This window comes from Crocodylus siamensis, chromosome 1 (assembly GCF_052110815.1).
Source record: "Crocodylus siamensis isolate JL-2025a chromosome 1, ASM5211081v1, whole genome shotgun sequence".
In the NCBI taxonomy this organism is placed as follows: Eukaryota; Metazoa; Chordata; order Crocodylia; family Crocodylidae; genus Crocodylus; species Crocodylus siamensis.
Genome location: NC_143395.1, coordinates 156,390,155 through 156,413,296, shown reverse-complemented (window position 1 = coordinate 156,413,296; position 23,142 = coordinate 156,390,155). Strand labels below are relative to the sequence as shown.

At 47.4% G+C, this 23,142-nt stretch overlaps 1 protein-coding gene across 1 annotated transcript in view; it reads right to left on the bottom strand.

Moving 5' to 3' along the window:
• The window catches only part of GLP1R (glucagon like peptide 1 receptor), a gene marked incomplete at its 5' end in the record, with an annotated part of 81,607 nt that extends 71,010 nt beyond the window's left edge, over positions 1 to 10,597 (bottom strand). Inside the window, 3 exons of the mRNA XM_090031518.1 lie at positions 3,206 to 3,316; positions 4,995 to 5,091; positions 10,589 to 10,597. Of these exons, the coding sequence (XP_089887644.1) occupies positions 3,206 to 3,316; positions 4,995 to 5,091; positions 10,589 to 10,597 (217 nt within the window). The remainder of the gene's footprint in view (positions 1 to 3,205; positions 3,317 to 4,994; positions 5,092 to 10,588) is intronic.
• Between the last annotated feature and the right edge of the window lie 12,545 nt (positions 10,598 to 23,142).

Sequence of the window (23,142 nt, the reverse complement as noted above, 5' to 3'; positions counted from 1 at the left end):
AGCCTGTGCCTTACTTTGTACTGGAGTAATTGACTTCAGTGTAATGGTGAGTCAGACCATGGTCTTCAGACTCCCAGATAATATTTCCAGCTGTGATTCTTAACTTCTTGCATAATCTTGGGCAAGTTATTTCACTCCTTGTTTCTCTTTCCTTCCCCCATCTGCTGGGGTTATAGTGGGGACAATAAGGGGTATATACAATGATGAAGAGGGTAAGTTTGTGAGGTTTAAAGTGTTTGTGAAGTGCCTTTGCAATCCTCCCTTAGAAAGCTCAGTAGAAATACAAAGCATCGCTGTTATTTTCACTGACAAATATTCTGCTTTCAGGATAATTAATTTTTTGCTTATTTGCAAAACTATATGAAAGATACTGCACAGTCTGATAATTTATTAACCTGCACCATTGTGTTAAGCCCTGGCACCTCTCCTGCAGCGATAGTTTCAAGTGCTGTTGGAAGTCAAATGACTGCACGTAGAGTCTTAAAGATTGGAAATAAATGGATTTGCTGGAGGGAAGAAGTTTAATCCTGTAAGAAGGTTATTAGATACCCAGAAGGATTAGAGTTACTGGAAAGAGTTCTGGGCTCTTAGGTCAAGTAATTGGGAGGTAAATATTCATTCTGTACATTAGTAAAGGAAATTTTAAATAGCTTTAAAGATTTAATATCTTTATTAATGAGCTGGAGAGGGTAAACAAGCAGCGTATTAATTCAATTCACAGAGGATGCCAAGTTGGTAGTTGCAACCAACACCAAACAAAAAATCATACAAAATGGATTTGGGGAAGTCAGAAATATGAACCAAGGATCAAAATTATATTCACTTTGAGCAAATGAAAAAGAAATATATCTAAGAAACAACAATCCCCAAGACGGACAAACCACAAGCCGGTAACAGTAACACCAGAAACACACAAGTCATTGCAGACAAAAGTGTGATGTCAGATGGGCTGCTCATTCCTACCAAAAAGGATCTGTGACTGGGCTATTCAGGCAAATAGGGAAGCAAGTATGACTCCACTGCTGAGATTCTCTCCTATATGTAATAAGTTCCTAACTGCTATGCATCCAGTGTAGACAACCTCCAAAATCCCCACCTTGCAACCACACTAACCCATATCAGGGGTGAACAGGCATGCAGGCTGTGACCCAGAAAACTCACCATTGGTAGATGGCTCTGCTGGAATTTAACAGCTAATAAGTTTAAAGCTACTATAAATTCCATTAGGTTTGGTTTGAAGCTAGCTAGAGAATCAGTGGGCCACAACGATCTGCTTGACACCTTTCCCTCAAGCCACTAGACCCAAAACCTAGGTTTTTTATTTTAGTCTTTCCTATTGACACAAGTGCAAGCTACTGGAATAGATTTAAGGCAGCTGGTAAATCCTCAAACACTTGAACTTTAAGTAAAAATGGAAGGTCTTTCTGAAAGGCATGCTCCACAAGTAATTGGTCTCAATACAAGTGTCAGGAGATGAACTCATATGACCTGTGTCATGCAGGAGATGTGACAACACAATCAAAATGATCCATTTGTACAGCAGTGAAGGTTAGAATGCCTCCCAAGACACCTTCTTCCCTGACCACAGGCAAAATTGTACATGTCAAAATGTCATGCAAAATTGAAAGAGGAGCATTAAAAACTCTCCTCAAGTCAACCTAAAGTAGAAAAGTACAAAGAAACTTCCAGTTTAGCAGCTTCTTATTTAGGTTTTCCAATTGCACCCCGTGGCAGGGCACTGTTGGTGCCTGCCACTTTAAGAGCCGAGCCAAGCAGCCAGCAGGTGGTTGATTGCGGCATCTATTTTCGATCCTTGGCTGCCTATATAAACAGGGCAGGCAGTAACATTGCCTGGCTGCAAGGCTCCATGCAACATACTGGAGGTAAGGGCAGGAGCTATAGGGGATGGCTTGGAGGCTCCTAGTCCTGGGTATAACCTAGAACTGCACCCTGCCAGGAGTGAGTGGCCTGGTGGGGCTTCCAGTGGTGCAGGAGCCCCCAGGAAATGCCAGGCCAGTTACCGCCCCGGTGAAAAGCGAGTCAGGGCACCTTAACCCTAGCCCTCACCTTCGGGTGGGTTATGTAACATCGGAGGTAGTGGGGCCAGGTATGGCGGGGGCCACCTGAGCCTTGTGGGGTGCAAGACCCTGGGGGTGTAGGACCCTGAGGAAAGGTAGTTGGGACCAGGCATGGTTACAGCCACCTAAGCTCACCAGGGAGAGAAGCGCCATGGCCCCACTGTGGGGGCTGTGTGTGGAGCCCTAGTGAAGGGAGTGGCCCCAGTGAGGGGGTAGCATGTGGAGCACAAGTATGTGCAAGTCAATAGAGTTGCTCCGGGAGGGGCCAGAGCAAGCTTAGACCCAGTCGGATAATTGGCTGGCCACCACCACGCTGAGGGTCATGGGAGAGGCCCAAAAGACGGTACATCTGCCAACCAAGGTATGAGCTAGCTAAAGCCTATGGCCTAAGGGGCCCGCTCCAAGAGGGAGGAAGGCAGTATAAGTCGTCGACACGTGAAAGAAACCCTATGAGAGAGGGTGGAGTGTGAGAGGTCCTAGTGAGAGGAGGACGGTATGAATGTGCGTGTGTCTGTGGCTAAGCTTAGTCTGACTACAGGCTGGGAACACTGACATTGGGATGCCATCTGTGAGGCTTGGGCTGTCATGTAGGGGAGGAATGGAGCCTCAGATAATGCCCCCTGGCATCAGGGCAAGAATGGACAGCCTCCCACCTTAATTAATATCCTAATTAATTAACAACAAGGCATGGCAGGTGAGACAGGTGAGTGGTGTGCCCAAAGGCAAGTGAGGAAAATAGCACAGTGGCTAGTAGGGGAGCCCCACTTTGCCACACACCCATACATACTGAGTTCAGATTACAGTTAGAACAAGCATTATGTGATTATAAGATCCCTGGACTCTATTACTTGAGCATCCAAACATAGGATTGGATCACACACACCAATCAAGTAAAAATTTTTTTCTATGACCTCTTCTCCCTTCCTTTATTTCTGCCTATAAGAAGGCAGACTGTAAAGAGGATTGATCGGCATCACTGAACTAGAAGCTTTAAAGTGTCCTAGCTGATTCACAGTGATCTGAACCAAACCTTAATCATGTAGTGGTTTGTGTAAATTCAAGAGGCTGCTGGGAGAAAAGCATCTTATACTTGGTTTTGGTTTGCCCAGAAAGGAAGAGCCCCTTACCTGTGCTGGCCCAAGGAAGATACCAAGGGCAGCTCACATTCACAAAGGTCCCAGGCAGCCCATCAGGCCAGCAAGCATAGTTGTCAAAGGTTCTGTTGCAAAACTTGCCTTCTGCAAAGAGACATACAATGGGGTCAGGCACTGTCCTTGAATTGCTATAAGCATGAGGAGCAAACATTGAGAAACAGAAAGATGCAGAAGGAGCTGCACTGTACAATCGTAAAAATAGTTTTTGTTGTATCTTAGGGGGGAGAAAAAAATTCCTGGACATGCTCCTGGAACACAAAGAAGCAAGAAAGGGACTGATTTTGGAGTGCTGCTCCCTGACTAGGTGAGGTGTCAGTCACAGAGGTGACACAACACTTTTCTGACATAATGCTGCACAGTGCCTGTAGCCAGCAGCTTCCATTCTGCCCTTTCTCAATGTTTTTTTTTTTGTGCATCTCCCATCTCTCATTTTGGCTCTCTCAGCAACTCATCCTTGTTATGAATACTGCATGTAATCCTTCCCTGAGAATCAGTTTGCTGTCATGCCATTGCAGGTCCTCAATTAACACACTGCTGAAAGGCCCGCATGTATGACCACTGATCTGCATAACTGTTCAGTCAACATGCTAATACTTCAGCTTCAGATTTATTAAACCATCTGTCTCGGAGGGCAGCACTTAGCAGCACAGCATAGCAAAGGAAGATGAATTGTAGCAATACAACTAATAGAGGCTGACATGAGGAAAATGGATAACACTTTTCAAAATAATGTTTAGGAAACATAACTTGAGACCCGTCTGGCCTTTTTCAGGGCTTCACTGTAGCCCTGACAAATGCATGCAGTGTGAGTGATTCCAATGTGGGGTCACATGGACAAATTCCTGGGATCCACTGAAAGGCATCATGAGGAGCAGATTGCAGCTGCCCTTGTCTTTAATAAGAACATTATTTGTCTGAAAATGAGCTGCATTCTCATGTATACTAGAGATGCTTGTAGTGCTCCGACACTGCCAAACCCTACTTTACAGGTATTAAGTTGCTTTAAGGCCCCTGCAAGTCTATCAGAGACACGTGCAGGTGCCCTGGTGTAACGCTGTATTCTGTTTATATGTCCCAGTGTAGAATTCTTCCCCTTGGAGCTTCCTGTGAAACTCCTTGCTAGGACTGTGGAGCCCGTCTGCTTAGTAAACTTACCACGCCGGCCAGCTCCCTAAAGCACACTCTGCCGTTCCATGCAGGCCTCCTAAACCAGGAGCAGCACAAACATGTCTCAATTGGCACAGCTGAGAAACCATGCCCAACAGCCACTTCCATGCTCATTAACTCATCTTCAACATCACACAAAAGTGATGATATTACTTCCTGTTCAGAGCAGCATAGCACTAACTAGTGAGGGTGCTGCTACCTACCACACAGTAAGGTTACTGTAAAAGACTACAGCCATGTCTGCACTGGCTCCTCTTCTGTACTCAGGGCTGCAGAACATACTGAAAATCAGCATGAACTGTATATATCCTGCAAGCTGCACTGCAGCTACCACCTGTGAGGTCTGGCACCCCCAAGATGTTGTAGACCAGACAGATGAATGCCAGCAAGAGAGCAGCTATAAAGCCGATCTGTTCTCCTACTGCCTGGGTGGGATCCTGTTATCCCAGGAAGCAATCTAATGCACAGTGGGCTGGAGGGAGTGGGGGAAGAGGAATGGGGGCAGAGGGCCTTTTGAATCCCTAAGGTGCTTCCTGGCTGCTGTTAGCAGACATAACATCAAGCAGTCATCCCACTTGCTTAAAATTGGACTTGCCTGCCACAACGGGGGGAGCCTCGTATAAATACTTCAGGCACTGAAGCTGGTACTCTTTCCATCTCTGCATCATCTTCGAGAGGGATCCATCTGAATTCTGGAAGAAAATCAGAGTGCATCTCAGGGATGTTAAGACTCAGGTTGGCTCTGTCCCCAGCAGCATAGGATAGATAACAATGTAGCCCACGTAACAGAACAGCAGCTAGGAGCAATACAGCAGCCCCCTCAACAGTTCCATAAAGAGGGAGCAGGAACAACAAGTTTGTGGTCACTGCATCTTTCACACACCACTAAAAACTGTTTTTCCTTTTTTTTTTCCTTTTACTTCATCTGGCATAAGGATAGCGACTTCCCATGGAAAGGCAATGGTCAAGAGGCAAGCCAGCCACCCAGCTCACTCTCTCAAAAACAAGCACTTTCAACAAGCCTCCTCAGAAACACTTCTAGCAGGCAACCACGTTTCTGCTCAGGGGTGGGATATGCCAGAGTAACCCAATCTTCCTCTCTTTCATATGGCTGATGTAGATACAGAACTGCAACTATAATTTTACATTTAGATGGTTGAGCCAGACAATTGCATCAGGAGCAGCAGAGCATATTGCTGTGAATACCTCCTTCATATTTGTGAATCAGGCATTGAGTCGTGTAACAGAAAGCCAGGGGCTCTCCGTTCCTTTAGGGCAGAAACTGCCCAGCCAAGGGGGCACTGCAGGCCAGGCAGGGTGCAGCAGCTGCAGGTCACTGTGGCAACAGGGCATTTGGGCCAACTAACAGGCACCTGCAGAAAGTCCAGGCAGTCCACTGAGCGGAAGTGGGCAGAGCCCTGGGAAGATATAAGCCTGAGGCTCAGGCTAGTGAGCTAGTCTTTCCCTGGGAGCCACAGAGTGAAGAGCTCCCAGCTGCAAGGAAAGGCCCCCTCCTGGAGGGACGGTCGTGCTGTATATGGATCCCTGGTTAGGCTGGAGGAGCTCACTAGGATATAGTCTAGGGCTGGGAAGCTAACATAGCTGAGAGGTGAGGGAAAGTGTTCCCTCTTAAAGGGGCAGAGGGCTGTTTCCCATTTTGGTGTTTATGTAGCAGTCTGGGGGCTTATGTTTATGTTGTAGGTATGCTGGCGGTTTGGGTTGGGACTGTAGGGGCAAGTATACTGAGGTCCCATTGGTGTCCATGGGGCATGCAGTCACCCTGAGCCTTGCTAGGGGCAGGTTCGAAGGCTGAGGAACTGCTGAGCCCAGAATGGGCAGAAAGCATAGGAGACTGGTGCCTCCCAAGTCAAGGGTGGGGGGGGGTCCCCCAGCAGCCAATCACCGACCAGGAGAGGGATCCCCCAGCAGCCAATCACTTAGCCAGCAGCGAAAGCAGAAATACACTTCTGCCAGCACTTCTGGTTTCATACATGCATAGATTTCTACAGTCAGAAGGGACCTGGTAGATCATGGGGTCTGATCCCCTGCTCCAGGCAGGAAAAAGCACTAGAGTTAGGTAACCGCAGCCAGATGCCTGTCTAATCTCTTCTTGAACATTTCCAGGGTAGGGGAAAGCACCACCTCCCATGGAAGCCCATTCCATATTTTGGTGACCCTTACTGTAAGCGGAGAGGAAACGAGTGGCAGCCGAGGAGGTGAACGATGCAACACCTGCAAGGTTTGAGGTATTCTACAGAGGAGGACTGGAGCCACACAATTAGCCCTTAGGGTTCCAGGTGTCCTGCAGTGGCACAGTTGTAAAGAGGCCCAGTGAAGGGCCTGGGAATAACAGAGCAGAGACCAGTAGGGTGCTGAGGAACCCCAGTGAGGGTCCCGTTGGACTGGGGCCACGTGAAGGTCTATGGGCAACCTCCCTTTTAAGCTCATTATTCCATCAAGGGTCAGGCAGGCAAGAAGGGAAGGCACTCCAGGGGCACAGCAGGGCACAGTCCCAGAGCCACCAGGGGGTGTCATGGCTGCCCCATGATCCCCAACATGCTACAAGTTGTTATATGTTTCATTGTCTGTTCTAGGTGACCACAGTTGCACACTGGTCAAAAAATTGATCCTTATCTTCATCTTGGCAGCTACCTTCTTCAAGTGGTTGTAGAAGTTTAACATAAGGACTAGCCCCACTCTGAGGTAAGACTGAGTGGGGTTGTACCACACAGTGTTGCTGCTACAATGCAGTCAGCTGACATTGTTCAAATGCTCCTCCAGAAGAGGGACTGAACCTTTCCTTCAACTGGCAGCAGCTTCCCCAGGGTCAAGTTCCTATTTTGAAACTGAAGAAGAGGTCAGGGGTCTCCCTGTTGTACTTCTTAACAGACTGCATAGATACCACTGGCGATTGCCAAGTCCCAGGGAAAAGATAGGTGTGACCTCCGTGATTGGTCACTAGTAATCTATCTAGCCATTGTTAAGCCAAATGAATGAGTGGTGACTACTCATCTCAGCCCTTCTGTTAGTTCTGATAGGTGCCCCAGATGTCCCAGTAGCCACTTTTCTGCCTATATTTCTCTTCCCATGCCTGTGGGTGGGAATACAATCAAATACAATCAAATTAGCAAACTGAAATTACAAACATAAGAATTACCATTCTGTAAGTGACCAATGGTCCATCTAGCCCAGCATCCCATCTCAAAGAATGGCCGGGCACAGATGATTCAGAAGGAAACATAAAAATCACCCGCACGAACCTAATTGCGCAATACTTGAATACTGAGTGGTTGGACTGTCATCTAACCCCAGCTGCTGATCAGTTTATGAACTGAAGCATGAAAATTAATAATCCTTGTAATTTTATCCTTGCTGCTTTAACTGCCATTTTTTTTTTTTTATTCCTTTGCACCTCCAAGTCTTTTTGGTGGAGGAAGGGAGAAACCAAGAGCCTGAAAAGTTTCCTAGTTTCCTAGTTAGGTCAGAAGGGACCTGGCAGATCACTGAGTCCGACCCCCTACCATGGCAGGAAAGAGTACTGGGGTCAACCAACCACAGCAAGGTGTTCGTCTACCCTCCTCTTAAAGACCCCCAGGGTAGGAGCCAGCACCACTTCGCTTGGAAGTTGGTTCCAGATCCTAGACGCCCTGACCGTGAAGTAGTGCCTTCTGATGTCTAATCTGAATTTACCATCTGCCAGCTTGTGACCATTATTTCTAGTCACATCTGGTCGTGCTTAGGGGAACAGGGACTCCTCCAACGCCTGCTGGTCCCCTCTGACTAGTTTATAATATGCCACTAGACCCCCCGCGTCAGCCTTCTCTTGTGGAGGCTGAACAGGTTCAGGTTCCATAGCCTGTCCTCATAGGGCCTGCCCTGCTGCCCCCTGAAGTGGCCCTCCTCTGGACCCTCTCCATGTTGTCCACATCCCTCCTGAAGTGCGGCACCCAGAACTGGATGCAGTACTCCAGCTGCGGCTTGACCAGTGCCGCATAGAGGAGGGTCACCTCCTTGCACCTGCTTGAGATGCATCCCCACACTGCCAGCCCATGTTCATCTTGGCATCAATGATGACTCCAAGATCCTTCTCTGCCTCTGCACTGATGAGACAGGAGTTCCCCAGCCTGTAGATTCTTCCTCCCCAGGTGCATCACCTTGCACTTGTCAGTGTTGAATCCCATCCTATTCTCGGCCACCCACCCCTGTAACCCATCTAGGTCCAATTGTAGCCTATTCCTTCCTTCTAGCATGCCCACATCCCCCCACATCTTAGTGTCATCAGCGAATTTGAACAGGGTGCTTTTTACCCCCTCATCCAAGTCACTGATGAAGATGTTGAACAATGCGAGCCCGAGGACCAAGCCCTGGGGGACCCCACTGCCCACATCCCTCCAGGTGGAAAATGACCCGTCCACCACCACTCTCTGTGTGCGGCCCTCCAGCCAGTTGGTGACCCATTTGACTGTGTAGATTGTCACGGCGCGGGGCCCTAGGAGCGACCGTGATCTCTCCTGGCGCCCCCTACCGTGCCAAGTTAGCATCCAAGCATCCTCATTCTTGCCCACCACAACTTTGCTGGTAATATTGTTAAAGGGAGGCTGCCTTTTTGTCCCCTTGGACATGGTGTTCTTATTTATCCTGGCCCCTAATGAGCTGTATAGCTTGATCTTTGTTGCACCCAGCCTTATGGGCTATGTGTGGCTCCTACCACCCCTTATACCACGCCCCAAGCCTCTCCGTTGTACCGGATGTTGTTAGGTCTAACTATCATTGTTACGCTCACCCTTCCGAGCCCTCGCCCACTTGGGGGCTTCTCTCAGTGCGCTCGCACCCACCCCCACACTGGGGCCTTGCTTGCGTTCGCGCCCACACCCACACTGGGGTCTTGCTTGCGCTCACACAATCGGGGCTCAGGCGGCCTCGGCCTTACCTGGCCCCAGACCCCCTTCTCTGGGTCTTGTGCCCCACTGGGGCCTTTCGCCTGCACCCACACTGGGCTCCTCCCGATATTGCCTACACTGGGGCTGGGGTCGGGACACCCCAAAAAAACGCAGTGCCACTCTCCGGTGCCAAACTGCTGTGCCCTCTCTGGCACCAGGAACCCCCTCGCTACTGGGGAGTTCCTATGAGGCCTCCTCCAACCCCTACAGCCTCATCCGGTCCTCCGGTATAACAACAAACAAAACCATTGGCTGTTCGGCCCCAACTCAAACTCAGGCCTCCTAGCCAAAACATAAACCCTAAACCATCATGCTCTTTATCTTTCCCAAATCCCTACCAGGAGCTCCTCTGCCTGGTATCCTCGCTCATAAGGTGCTCAGGCCATCAGGCTCCTCAACTCAGCCTGCTCCCACAAAGCTCCATTTTCCGCAACTGCCAGAGGGGAACTGCCTGCTTGGCCCCAGCCTAGGCTGTTTGTATAGGCCAGGCCCTGCCCCCTTCCGGTCAGCTGACCGACTGCTGTTACCCCGGCAACCAACACCTGTATCTCTTCCTAGAAGCAGGGCACCAAAGTGCCCCTGTGACATAGATGTTGACACCACAGTCCTCCAGTTTTTTTAATGAGAACAGGGTGAGAGATAGTGTCAAAGGCCTTCTGGAAGCCCAGGAAGACTATGTTCACTGCTACCCCTGCATCTAAGGATTTGGTGACCTAGTCGTAGAAGGCCACCAGGTTGGTCTGACAGGACCTGCCTCTAATGAACCCGTGTTGGTTGCCTCCAAGCATAATCTCCCCTGCTGGCCCCTCATGGACATGTGCCAGAATAATTCTCTCAGAAAGCTTACCCAGGATCGAGGTAAAACTAACTGGCCTATAGTTCCCCAGGTCCTCCTTCCTCCCTTTTTTGAAGATGGGAACCACGTTGGCCCTCTTCCGGTCCTCTGGCATCACACCAGAGCACCACAAGTGCTCGTAAAGCTGTGTCAGGGGTCCCGCAATGACCTCAGCTAATTCCCTCAGCACTCTGGGGTGGAGATCGTCCGGACCAGCTGATTTAAATACATCCAGTCCCTCCAGAAGTTCCCTGACTAGATCCTCACTGACCCTTGGCCTAGATGCACCTCCCCTGGGGCCTGAGGGGGGCCCAGCGAAGGGGCTGATCTGGTCCCTGCTTAAGAAAATGGAGGAAAAGAAGTCATTAAATAGGTTAGCTTTGTCGTCTTGGTGTGACGACCAAATTTTCTAGCACGTCTTGCAGGGGCCCCACGTTACCCCATACCTTCTTTTTGCCCCCTATATATTTAAAAAAAGAATTCTTGTTGTCCTTGATTGGGGAAGCTAGTCCCAGTTCCATCTCCACCTTGGCCTTCCTGACTGCCCCCCTGCATCCCCAAGCAACCGCAGTATAATCCTCCTTGGTGATGGCCCCTCCCTTCCATTGGGTGTACACTTCCCTTTTAGCCAGAAGACATTCCTGGATGCTTTTGGTGAGCCATGGGGGCTTTTGCACCCTTCTGCTCCCTTTGATCCTTGAAAGGGATTACCACCCTTTGGGCTTGGAGGATCATCTCCTTGAGGGGCAACAACTCTTCTTGGACACCTGGCTCTCCTCCCCTCCGGGGCCTCAGTGCTTCCCCAACTATTCTCCTTAACTCATTGAAGTCTGCCTTCCTGAAATCTAGGGCTGCTGCCTTGCTGCAGGCCTTTGCCACCTTGCGCTGGATGGTGAATCCCAGCAGGCGATGATCGCTGTCGTCCAGGTGGTCGACCACCCGCAGCCCCCTTCACCAGGTCATCACCCGTGGCCAGCACCAGGTCCAAAAAGGCATCTCCCCTGGTGGGGCTGTGCACCTCCTGGGTTAGATGGAGGTCCTGCATTTTGGCTAGGAACCTATGTGAGCAGTCAGACCTGGCTGACTGCTCTTCCCAGCAGAAGGTTCAGGTCACCCATGATGACCACGTCCTTTGACCTAAATACCTTCGTGAGCTGACTTAAGAATTCCTGGTCTAGCTCTTCCCCTTGGTTGGGTGGTCTGTAGTAGACCCCCACCGTTAAGTCTCTTTCCCCTCGACTGCCTTGTATTCTGACCTAGAGCACCACCATGTAGCCCCGCTCTGACTCTTGTGTTACCTGATGAGGATGTGTGTTCCTCTTTAATGTAGAGCGCCACACCCTTGGATTTCCTCCCTGTTCTGTCCCTCCTGTGCAGCCTATAGCCCTTGATATTCACCACCCAGTCATGCGTTGGGTCCCGTCATGTTTCAGTGAGCCCCGCTATGTCTGGGTTGGTGTCAGCTAGCAGGAGGGTAAGTTCCTCCTGCTTGTTTCCCATACTACAAGCGTTTTTGTAGAGGCATTTGAGGCCTCCTGAGGATGTGTGCACTGACCCCCTAATCTCAGCATTTCCCTGGCCCCTATTGCTTACCTGTGTATATGTTCCACTCATTGGTCTAGGCTGGGCTGTACTTATGAGTGCTGCTTGGTTTAGTGGTCCAAGGCTTCCTCCTCCCTCATCCTCCCTTCTTAATTAATTTTTAATTAAGAATTAATTTAAAAATAATTATTTTTCAAAACAAGAATAGAAAGTCACTTTTAGAATGACCAGGGATTCAGGTTTTCCATTCACCATGGAAAAACACAGTCAAGCCTGGGTTTTCCCATTTTAAAGAGAAAAACCCAGATTTCCTCCTTTAAAAGGAAAAAAACATAGGAAACAGTGGGTTTTCCCTTGCAGGCTGACAGTTCCAGTCTGCAAGGGGCTGGGGGGAGCGGGAGGAAGGCCATTAGGCAGGGGGTGCCATGTGCATGTGTGCGCATACACATGCACATGGCTGCCAAGCAGCCTGGAGAGCAGCTACCACAGGCAAATCTGTGGGGGGGGAAGGTAATTGAGGCCATCATAGTGAGGGAGTTAGGCAGGGCTGGGACTAGGGCTGCTGCTCAGCTGGGACAGTGTGTGGGGCTTGGGACCTGAGACCAGAATGTACAGCCACAGGACTTGGGAGGGAGCAGGATGGAACCACAGGTGGTTTGTCTGGGGGGCAGTGGGGGAGCTGGGTCCCCACCACTGTGTGCACTCCTGGGGCAGTATGGGGGACACACCCCCCCCAGATTTGTGCATGGGAGGGGCAGGCTGGGCTGCCTGCTACAGGCTCGGGGCTCTCCACACTGCTGCCCTCCCCTAAGGATCTTGGCAGCCCAGCAGTCAGGACCTGGCATGGCAGGACAGAGTGGAGTGGGGGAAGCTTGGTGCTAGCACTGTGCGCCCTGCACCACCATGGTAAGGCACCCCCTTCCTGCCCAGAAGCAGCAGGGGTGGCAGCTTAGGATTGGGCTTGCAAGTGAGGGGCATTGGTATGGGCAGGGCACGGGCATGTCAGGGCTGTTCAGCATCACAAAGCAGTGGGGGGGATAGCCACAGCTGGACCCATATCCAAGTGAGCAAAAGGGGCAAGTGGAACTCTGATTTTTCCATGATAAAAAACCCAAGGCCAAACACCAAAATGTATAGGTATCTAGAACTAATTGTATTTTAGTGATTGAGGCACTGCTAGGCTTCCGGATTTTTTTAAAAATTGTAAATATTTCATTAAAACCTTGTGTTCAACTGATACCTATAGATGCCCATTCATATTACATATATAAAACTGAAAATGAAACTCCACTAATTTCTTTTATATATATTATAGTGGAGTTTCATTTTAATCATGGACATGAAACACAGAATTTAGGGGGATTTTTAAATCAGAGAATTTGTGATTTTTTGACAGAGAAAACCAGGATCCCTGGAAATGACAAGTATTTTAGGGAGACCAAGCTGAATTCTCTCTGGTACAACAATAAGGCTCCACCAACACAAATCAAGTGCTCTGGATATTATGCTCCAGAACTTCTAACATGGAACTTTAGCACATCCCCCCTCAACCCTTGTACTTCTATAATATGAAAAAGCATTTGAAATATTCATAAAGAAAAATGTATAAAAAAAAGCAAGCTTCTTCCTGCAGCAACTGACCTCCTGAAAACTGGGACACTAACAGGAGCACATTACTGACAGGTTGAGTCACAGCAACGCTGCATTTGCAAAGATGTGCGCTATAGCCAACGCATGCTTTTAGGTGCCCTTTCACTCTTGTGTTAACACATTAATAATGTTAATGCAGACTAGAGCTCATGGAAAAGCCAGCAGAACTCTGACTGTGCTTACAACTGAGAAAACACACAAATTGGTCTCACGTAGCACATGGCCATTATGTTGAAACAGAAAGATACTCTCAGCAAGGCACAGTAAGGAAGACTGACAAAGCTGCCTGAGCACAACATACATGTGTAGTAAGTGTAAAACAAAAACAGTTACACAGTTGTTACAGTCCTTAACCCAGAGGTTTAAGTAATTTTAGTCCCAAACTCCTACTGGAGTCACTGGGAACAAGTCCAAGTCTTTTTAAGCGTCCTCGTGTCCCACAGATACAGAGCACCCTGGCCTAGCAGCCCAGTCCTCATGGGCAAAGACCAGATACAATCATATTACAGGGACTAAAATTCAGTTGACTGGGGCTTTACGGATACATTTGTAAAGGATCCAAGAATGCTCAGCACATCTACAAAGGGTACCTAAAGTTAAGAACTAAGGGATGGATGTACGAACAGTGTAAAAAGAGGGACCGTGGGCTTTACCATGAAGCAGCTGATGCACGGTAACTTGTGTCCATGTGCTTGTTTGTACCCAGCAACAAGCAGAAGCTAAACCATGGTAGCTCAGCCCTTACTGAAGGAGGGATCAATTAAGTTACCGCAAATTAGCTTCTCTGTAGTGCAAGGCACAGATGGGACATGGACATTGTAGCAGGGTGGTGTGCCCTTGAAAAGGGAACAGTCAGTCTTGTTGAGAAAGCCCAGTTGCAGGGCATTTGGATAATGAGGGCATGTTGCACTGGCAACTTAAAACCCAGAGAGGAAAGCAGAAAAGAAAGCAAGCTGTGAGCTGAACTACTTGCTGAACAGAGGGTCCAGGCTGCCGAGCTGGGGACAGAGCCAAAGGGGTTCCCCTCCCAGTTTCCAGGACAGAGCAATAGGATTTTGTTTTGGCTGCTTAGGAGACTTCTTTATTTGGGAGGACTGACTGAGGAGCTCCTCAGGGAGCAAAACCAGCCTGCAGAAGCTGCCAGGCTAGGCAACCTGCTTACAGGAACTTACCATGGAGCAGCTGATACATGGCAAAACCTTCTCCGTTCATCCCACAGGGAATTGGTTTGCATGTCTGTAGCGTTATATCTGAAAATGCTAGCCTTCCCCTTTACTTGGGAAGCAAGCCATTCACAAACCAGTATGTATCTTCTTGGATAGAAATCCTTGTTCTCAATTATTCGCCAGAATGTCTGATGAGGTTTTTTCCATGTTATTTATAAATTATTTGTTTTTAAAAGTTTTCCACTCTGGTTGTGTAGCTGGCCACGCAAGTTCTGTGGCAATGCTCCTGCTGCCCAATTCCGCAGTGACATATTTTAGCAACAGAAAAGAAAGTAGCTCTTCCATGAGGAGGTATTTACCCAAAATTTTCAAAGGTAGCTGGATATATACAAGTGTCATCACTAGTGTCAACTACATTGGAAACATCCAACCATTCAAATGCTTGTCATATCATCCTTTTAAATTAAAAACAATGGTTTGTCAATGATTTTTAAGTTCAGCAAACATTAGCACTTCCTCAATGCACTAGTTTTTAAACAGACAATAAAAGTCATGTTAAGAAAGTAATTTTTCCTGATTTGATTAATTGCCATATTGTCTTTATGAATGCAGGAACAACCATCTTCAGTTAGGTGAAGGGAAATGGAAGTTTCTGTCCACTTCTTTAATCAGAAGCAGGTATTCTATTTATAGTAATTTTGCGTAATGTACTAGATAATTCCAACAATGTTATTAGCAGTGTATAATAGGAAAATAATTAGACATTCTTTTTTCTTAGGTTGAGTAGTTTTGAGGATTGGTTTCCTTTATCAACATCCTGCTGCAATACAACAATCAACTCCAAATCATGGGACTGTATCATCCACTGTTCTAACTTCTCAGCATCTTACAGGCTGTCTCAGGTGAATACTTATTTCTTGTTATCAGGTGAAAACCAAATTAGTTGCCATTTTTAAAATTTCATACAGACCATCCATCCTTTATGATGGGATTTAGTACCAGGTGAATAGTAATTAATCATATAGCACCACAGATTTACATACTGCGTTTTGTCTCAGGTAAGCGAATAATAATCTTTAGAATAGTTATAGTGTATGTCCATGTACTAGACCAAGGGTGGGCAATGATTTCAGCTGGTGGGCCCCTGAACAAGTTTTTGTGAGCTACTGAGGGCTATACACAATTTTTCAGAAGATATGATTTAAGTTATAAATAAAAACAAATCATATACTAAAGAAATAAAACATCTACTTTAACATCTTTTTAAATTTTTGTCCAAAAAATTATTTTTGTCTCAATTTATGTTTTTGTTTATAGAGGCAATTGCATAACAGCTCAAAATAATGTCTTACTCTTACATATTGTGTGTATGGGAGGGTGGGTGTGTGGGGGTTATGGGGTATGCATGCACATTTGTGTGGGGCAGCTGCCCATGTGCTGGGTCCTGGGAGATAGCTAGGGGTGGGGGAGGAAGGAAGGGAGGGAGGAAGGGAGAGAGGCAGTGCATGCCAGAGCTTGCTTGTGCAACACAAGGAAATGTGCTGCAGGTGCAGTTTGCTCTCCCACATCCAGCCTGTGGCTACCCACATAGCACTCAACATGAGGCAGAGCACACCTGCTCCTGCCAACCGTACTGCCCCAGACACTGCACACAGCTTCCCGGTGTAGCTGCTGCTGCTGCCACCACCTGGGCACTGCTTGGCTCCCCCCACTTCCAGTGATGGAGGTAGTGGCGGCAGCAGCAGCGCCTCCTCTTCTGCTGCTGCTCTGGGCAGCAGGTAGCACAGGGCACCCCATATCCAGCCAGGCAGGGGAGGAAAGCTGCAGCCGGGTGGCTCCTGCCCCAGCACATGGGTCTCCAGCTCCCAGCCACTTTCTATCCACTAAGCCACCTGGTACAATGAGCAGCCACACCCACCTCAGCTGCTTGCAGGTAAGGCAGCCCTACCAGGAAGCTGTGCATGCTGGCTGGAGCGATGCTGTCGGGCATGGGGTAGGTGTGGGCAGGAACACAGCAAGAGCTGCACCACAGGGGCAGCTGTGGGCCAGATCCAGCTCATGGGCCATATTTTGCCCACCCCTGCACTAGACAATTTACAGACATATAAAAGCAAGACCCCTTTTCATAAAGGAGCCTATAAAACTTAGGACCTACAGAATTTACAATTGTGCGATTTTCACAGAAAATGCAAAAATGGTGCTGGGTCTGTGAAAAATGGTGAGCTTGCTGCTAAAACCACCTCACCATCAGGCAGAGACAAGGATGGAAATTCCTGCGGTCCTGAAGCACTGATTGGTGGGGTGAAGGGTGACAGAGAGGGGGCAGAGGGAGCAAACCAGAGGCTGAGTTTGTGACATAGGCTCAGGACAGGAGCCAGTCTAGGGCTCTAGGAAAGCGAGAGGGTTTTGGCATCAGCTTTTTTAAAAAAAAGCGACCACAGGCATGCAGCAGCCTGAGCATTCTTCAGCATGACCACTGAAAAGAAATCCTCCAAGATAGCCAAATATGTTACAGTGCTGGACCATGTAAGGCAGTATGCTGCAGGGACCTTGCATGCAGATAAAGGCAGACTGTTCTGTACCACCTGCAGCGTGTCTCGGGAGGTGTCAGGGTAAACCAATATAAATTGACACTTAGAACCAAGGCATGCATGAAGCAAGAGGCTGTTGCAGAGACTGAAGGTCAAAGCAAGAAACAAACAACTGTGTCTTCACTCTTGAAAAAGGATCAAGGAAAGCAGTTTGGCAAGGCGAGAGGTGGCATTTTACCTCATGGAGGCTTTTGTGGTAGTGAACATCTCACTGGAGAAATGTAATCACCCAAAGTTTAGGGACTACTAGAAACAGTGTGCCAAATACTGGCAGTTTTCTACGTTCCAACAAGCTTCTCAGTGATTACTTTGCATGCACGGTCCACCAAGTCTGCACTGACAGAATATGAATCCTTCTCTATTGTGGCTGATGAAGCCACTGACCCTCAAGATAAGTGTGTGCTGAATATTTCATTTTTACCGGGGAGCTAGACAGCCCAGGACCTGCCTTTGTTTCAAACAGAACTGGTCTACCTCACTTCTGTCGATTTTTCTACCACATCTTAAGACACAGTGATTGTCAGCTATGGCCAAGAATTTAACAAGATCAGCATTCCTGTCCAACAATGAAATGTACATGTGCAGGGTTTTCTCATTTGTGCTCCAAGGAATGCTGCCCAACACAGTTCATGTCACCTGTACATTCTGTCTTTAGTAAGTGACATCTGGTGCACACAATTCCCCAATGTGGATACCCTGGTGTCCTCCTTCAAGAAAGCCTTCAAGCACTGTCCAGGCCGTAAGGTCTGGTACAGGGAGTCCCTCACCTGTCAAAGTGGGGACTCATATGTCACTGTCACCAGAGCCTGGGCTCACAAGGTGGAATTCATAGTTCAACACAATCCGTTACCACACCAAGCATACGCAATACTGCCAGCAGTTTGTGAGCAAGGAGCTGGAAATCACATCCACCACACCGTGCATGCTTAAGCTTTGCGATCTCTTAAGGTGGGGTGACATTCAAGATCAAGTGACATTTGTGGCTGGTTCGTGGAGTTTCTAATGCATTTTGAAGGCTGGGATCCACCATGCACACAACAAGCTAATAAATTTGATAAGCTGGGTTGAAGACAGAGCATGACAAGAACCTTGTGAAAACCAATGGAGAAAGGAGCTGTTCTGGGCAATAGCTGTGAAGCTGAACCAGTACTGCAGGTACAACCCGTCACTGCCACTGCAGTTCAGATAAATTGCCTGCCTCCTTCCTTACTGCTGTTCACATTTTGGACTCCAGCTAGCTGCCTGTTCTGAGTTGTGACCTTCAACTACTGAAATCAATCCCGGGAAGGCGGAAAAAGCATGACAACAAATGTGCTGTTTAAGTGAACTTTTTGACAAAGAGTACCAGATACCTGTGCCTACGTTCTGCAATTTTTGTCTGTGACCGGTTTCCACATCTCTATGCCCTGGCAAAATGCTGCCTCACTGTTCCAATGAACTCCATGGACACTGAGCATGCCATCTCACTATATGCACAAGTGTTTACCCCAGAGACAGAGAATGTCTGCAGCAACTGCTGATGAATGCAGCATGCTACCATTCAATAGCTAGCATGAATTGCCCGTCTCAAGGTTAGCATTCAGGAAACTTTTTACAGTGTCCTTTAATAAAAGTATATATAGTTAGTATTAGCTAAAGTGTATGTAGTTGGTATTAGCTACAATTCAGGTTGAACATAGCTTTAATTTTATAAGACATTTCAGTTTACAGTTTAATTAAAATGCTTAGATTGCTTAATAATACATCAATTAAGGCTTCTGCAGGCTTAATCCCCTGATTAAACCCACAGAAGCCATTAATGGTAAGCAATTAAGATGCAGTTTTGGGCCATCTGGCAAATCTGAGGGGAGGGGCAGGACTGCCAGGGCCCCTAAGCCAAAGTTGGGGGGGGCAACCACACGCAGCCCATGAAAATGGCAGCAGGCCCTGGGATCTGCCTGCAAAAAAATCGGCCAGTTGCTTCCTTGAATTCAGTAGTCCCCTACCTATAAACTAAACAGATATATAAGATGAAGAATTTCAGCAACATGTATACCAGCATAAAACAAATGAAACAAATGCAGACAGTGACATTGTACACGTTATTAGCTCCATAAGTGTTGATCATCTGTTGACTGCAGTGTTATCTTTATATTTTCAATCATTCGTTAACTTGAATACAGAAGTCAGAAGGCTAAGGTAACAGTTCTTCCTTTACTCACCTCATTCTTTCTGAAAGACAGAGAAGAGGGTGAAAGAGTGGCAATTTGGGTTGAAGTGGAAAAATCTGAAGGCAAGAAAGGTTAAGGATATTAAAAGGAGACAAGTAATGAGGCAACTAGGGTGGCATGAAATGAATGCAAGAGAATTTGGAGAGAGATGAGTGCAAAGAAGACTGGAAGCCATTCATTGTAGTAATATAATTATATGTAATTAATCTTCAGCGATAAATTATCATCTCATTCAGTGAAGTTAGTAGCACCTTTATATGAAGTCTTCTCACTAGCACCATAATTTGGGCCAGTAGATCCCACTGTACAAGGTAGAACTGTTATTGCTGTTCATTATCCCAGAAGCTATTTGTGCAGTACTGGGAAGCATCATTCATTTGTGCCCAAGACAAACCTTGCTAAGAGGGCAGCTACCAGTAGCTGGAGTTTGAGAGAGAGAAGCAGGTCCTCACCAAGGCTAGTCACGTGTCTTAAGCTCTTGGTTGGATAATTCCATTTAAGTAGCAGCGGTTCAGTGTGCCATAGTCCCAACACCCCTTTTCATGCCCTCAATGCCTTCAACCGCAGGGATGACGAGCAATGACTATTTGCTGTTCCTCAGTTTCTTCTCAACTGCAGACTCATGTACCATATGCAACCCCAAGAAAGCAGCATGGGGTGCAAATGAATGTGTAGACAACATCTCATAGAACTCTACTGGTACAAGACTACTTTTCCTTTGAGTGACTGTATATATGCACATGCTTACTGTGGGCACCTGCAAAAGTTATGCCAACATACCTGGAGATGGGTCTTGGAGTCCCCTAATGAACAACTATGGAAGAATTACTTTCGCAAATGCAACATTGCCTAAAAGTTTTCTGCAAAATGTAGACTGATTGATAAAAGTTTGCATCAGGCTCCCAGTGGGTGCCCTGTAGATAATTATAGAAACATTTTGCTAGAATGCTGTGGCAGTTGCCTGGTTTCTAGTGGAACATGCTCTCATAATAGAGTGGTTACACCTTGGTGATCTGCAAATACAGCTTAAACCATTCAATATCTAGGTGGAAAGCCTCTGTACTGTCACTAGCGCACCTTTACATTTCCTGCTAAGCAGCAATGCGCACCATAGATAATTTACAAAAAATGATTTGGTCCTGTATATGTAAAAAGACAGAGTCCTTTTCATACTCAGTAAATATAGGAATCTTTCAACTCAGGAAGAATGAAGTCTGGGAAGGGACCTCGGAAGACCATCAAATCCAGCCCCCTGCCCAGGGACAGGAAGTCAGCTAGGGTCAAAGGATCCCAGCAAGATAAACATCCAAATGTCTCTGGCAGCAGTCTGTTCCAGGCCTTGGGGGCTCGGACAGTAAAGAAGTTCTTCCTTACATCCAGCCTGAAACGGTGTTGGAAGAGTTTCTGACCATTTGACCTTGACATCCCTTGGGGTGCTCTGGTGAACAGGTGTTCCCCCAAATCCCCCAGGTGTTCTGGTGAACAGGTGTTATAAGCAGCTACCAGGTCCCCCCTGAGTTTGAGCTTTTCCAGGCTGAAGGGTCCCATAGCTCTCAGCCTCTCATCATAAGGCCTGTTCTTCTCTCTGCTGATCATGTGTGTGGCTCTCCTCTGCACTCTCTCAAGCTTCTTCACATCCTTTTTAAATTGTGGAGCCCAGAACTGGATGTGGTACTCCAGCTGCAGCCTCACCAAGTCCAAGTACAATGGGAGGATGACATCCTGGGATTTGCTTGAGAAGCATCTATGGATACAAGCCACGGTTTTGCTTGCTTTACCAGCTGCAACATCACATTGGTGGCTCATATTCATCTTGTGGTCCATCATGATCCCCAAGTCTCTTTCGGCCATGGTGCTAGCAAGCATAGCACGGCCAAGCCTATAAGCGTGCTGCAGGTTTTTCTTCCCAAGGTGGAGTACCTTGCATGTTTCAGTGTTGAAAGCTATCAGGTTTTTGTCTGCCAATTTTCTGAGCCTATCAAGGTTGGCCTGGATCACCATCCTGTCCTTGGGTGTGGACGCTTTACCCCAAGTTTGGTGCCATTGGCAAACTTGGCCAGTCCGCTTCTGGTACCAATGTCCACATCATTAATGAAGATGTTGAACAATATAGGTCAAAGAACAGAGCCTTGGGGGACCCCACTGGTCACAGCGCACCACGATGATTGACTTTGGTCAACTACCACAGTCTGGGTCCAACCTCAGAGCCAGTTCCCCAGCCATTGGACTGTGATGTAGCCAAAGCTGTTGGTCAGTTTTTCTATAAGATGATCATGGGATACCAGATAGAAGGCTTTTTTTAAAATCAAGATATATGATGTCGATCTCTTCTCCCTTGTCCAGGTGATACGTCACTTGGTCATAGAAGGAGATGAGATTGGTCAGGCAAGACCTACCTGCAACAAACCCATGCTCGCTATCCCTCAGGATGTTGCCATCAATCAGTTTGTCAAGAATGGTCTCTTTGATAATTCTTTTCCAAGATCTTTGCTGGGATAGAGACCAGGCTGATAGGCCCATAGTTCCCCAGATCTCTTTTCCTCCCTTTCTTGAAGATAAGCATCACATTGGCCTTCCTCCCTTTCCTGAAGATAAGCATCACTTTGGCCTTCTTCCAATCTTCAGGCACTTCACCTGAGTGCCACCAGTTCTCAAGATTTGTGCAGTTATGATGCTTGCCAGCTCTTTAAGTACCCTGGGGTGTAAACTGTCTGGGCCAGCTGACTTGAAGGTGTCCAGTCTCTCAAGGTGTTCCTTCATATGGTCAACATTGATGAAGGGTAACAATTCTCCCTCACCCTGACTGTTCCATACCATATTGAGCAAGGCCATCCCTTGGCGGTGGTGAAAAACTGATGCAAATTGCCATTGTGAAACAGGGTCTCTCACTGGAACAAAAGATGTTGACCAAACCCTTGAGAATTCACTGGCCTCTTGGATTAGAAAATACTTGCCATCCAACAACTGGACTGTAGAATGGTGTGTTGAGGTAGCCAAAGTGCAGCTGTTGGCTAAGTTGATTAAGAGGTCTGCACACCTGAATTTCAGCAAATACTATTAATAAAAGAAAACTGGAACAGAAAACTGGTCAGGGTTAAGGTACCTTGCCAAAACACCAAAGAGAAAACAGGGTCTTCTCAGCCAGGTAAGTAGGTCTGATGGACAAAGTTTGCTGTGAATAAGGAATGTCCTTTGCTTGGGCAGAGCTGTTCTGCTCACCCTATGAAAGTCATACAACATCTAAGCAGTGCAGACTGTCCAAGCCAAAATTGGAAAGTGCTAATGACACAGAATTAAAAGGAATAAGTACGAACATGCAGGTGGAAAGCCCCCAAGACAAGTGCGCATGTTCAAACACGTGCCACACACGTGGCCAGTGTGTGATGGAGTAAGGTATTCAAATTGGCAGAGTACACATGCCCAGTCATGCACTAAGCAGATAGTCATTATGTAACCGGACTAGAACATTCCACAAAAGGGATCGTATGATTGGCTACTTGAAAAGTATTTAAGGTCAACACAGTTTCCGCCCAAGGGAGAAACCAGCTCTCACAGAAACCCAGCTCACACGAGACCAGAGCTACCTCACAGGCTGGCCACCTGTGATCATTTCTCCGCCACCGTCATTTCCCGGCGTACCCCACACCTGCATGCTCGGAACCAGTCGACTCGCTTTCGCCAGCTGTCATTTTCAACGTTTTCAAATTAGAGTTCGATCATACTAAGCAACTAAAAAAGTTTACAACTGCTGCAACTGTGAAACCTACACTCTCCACAAGTGCAAGTAACAAAACAGCTTTGCAACCATT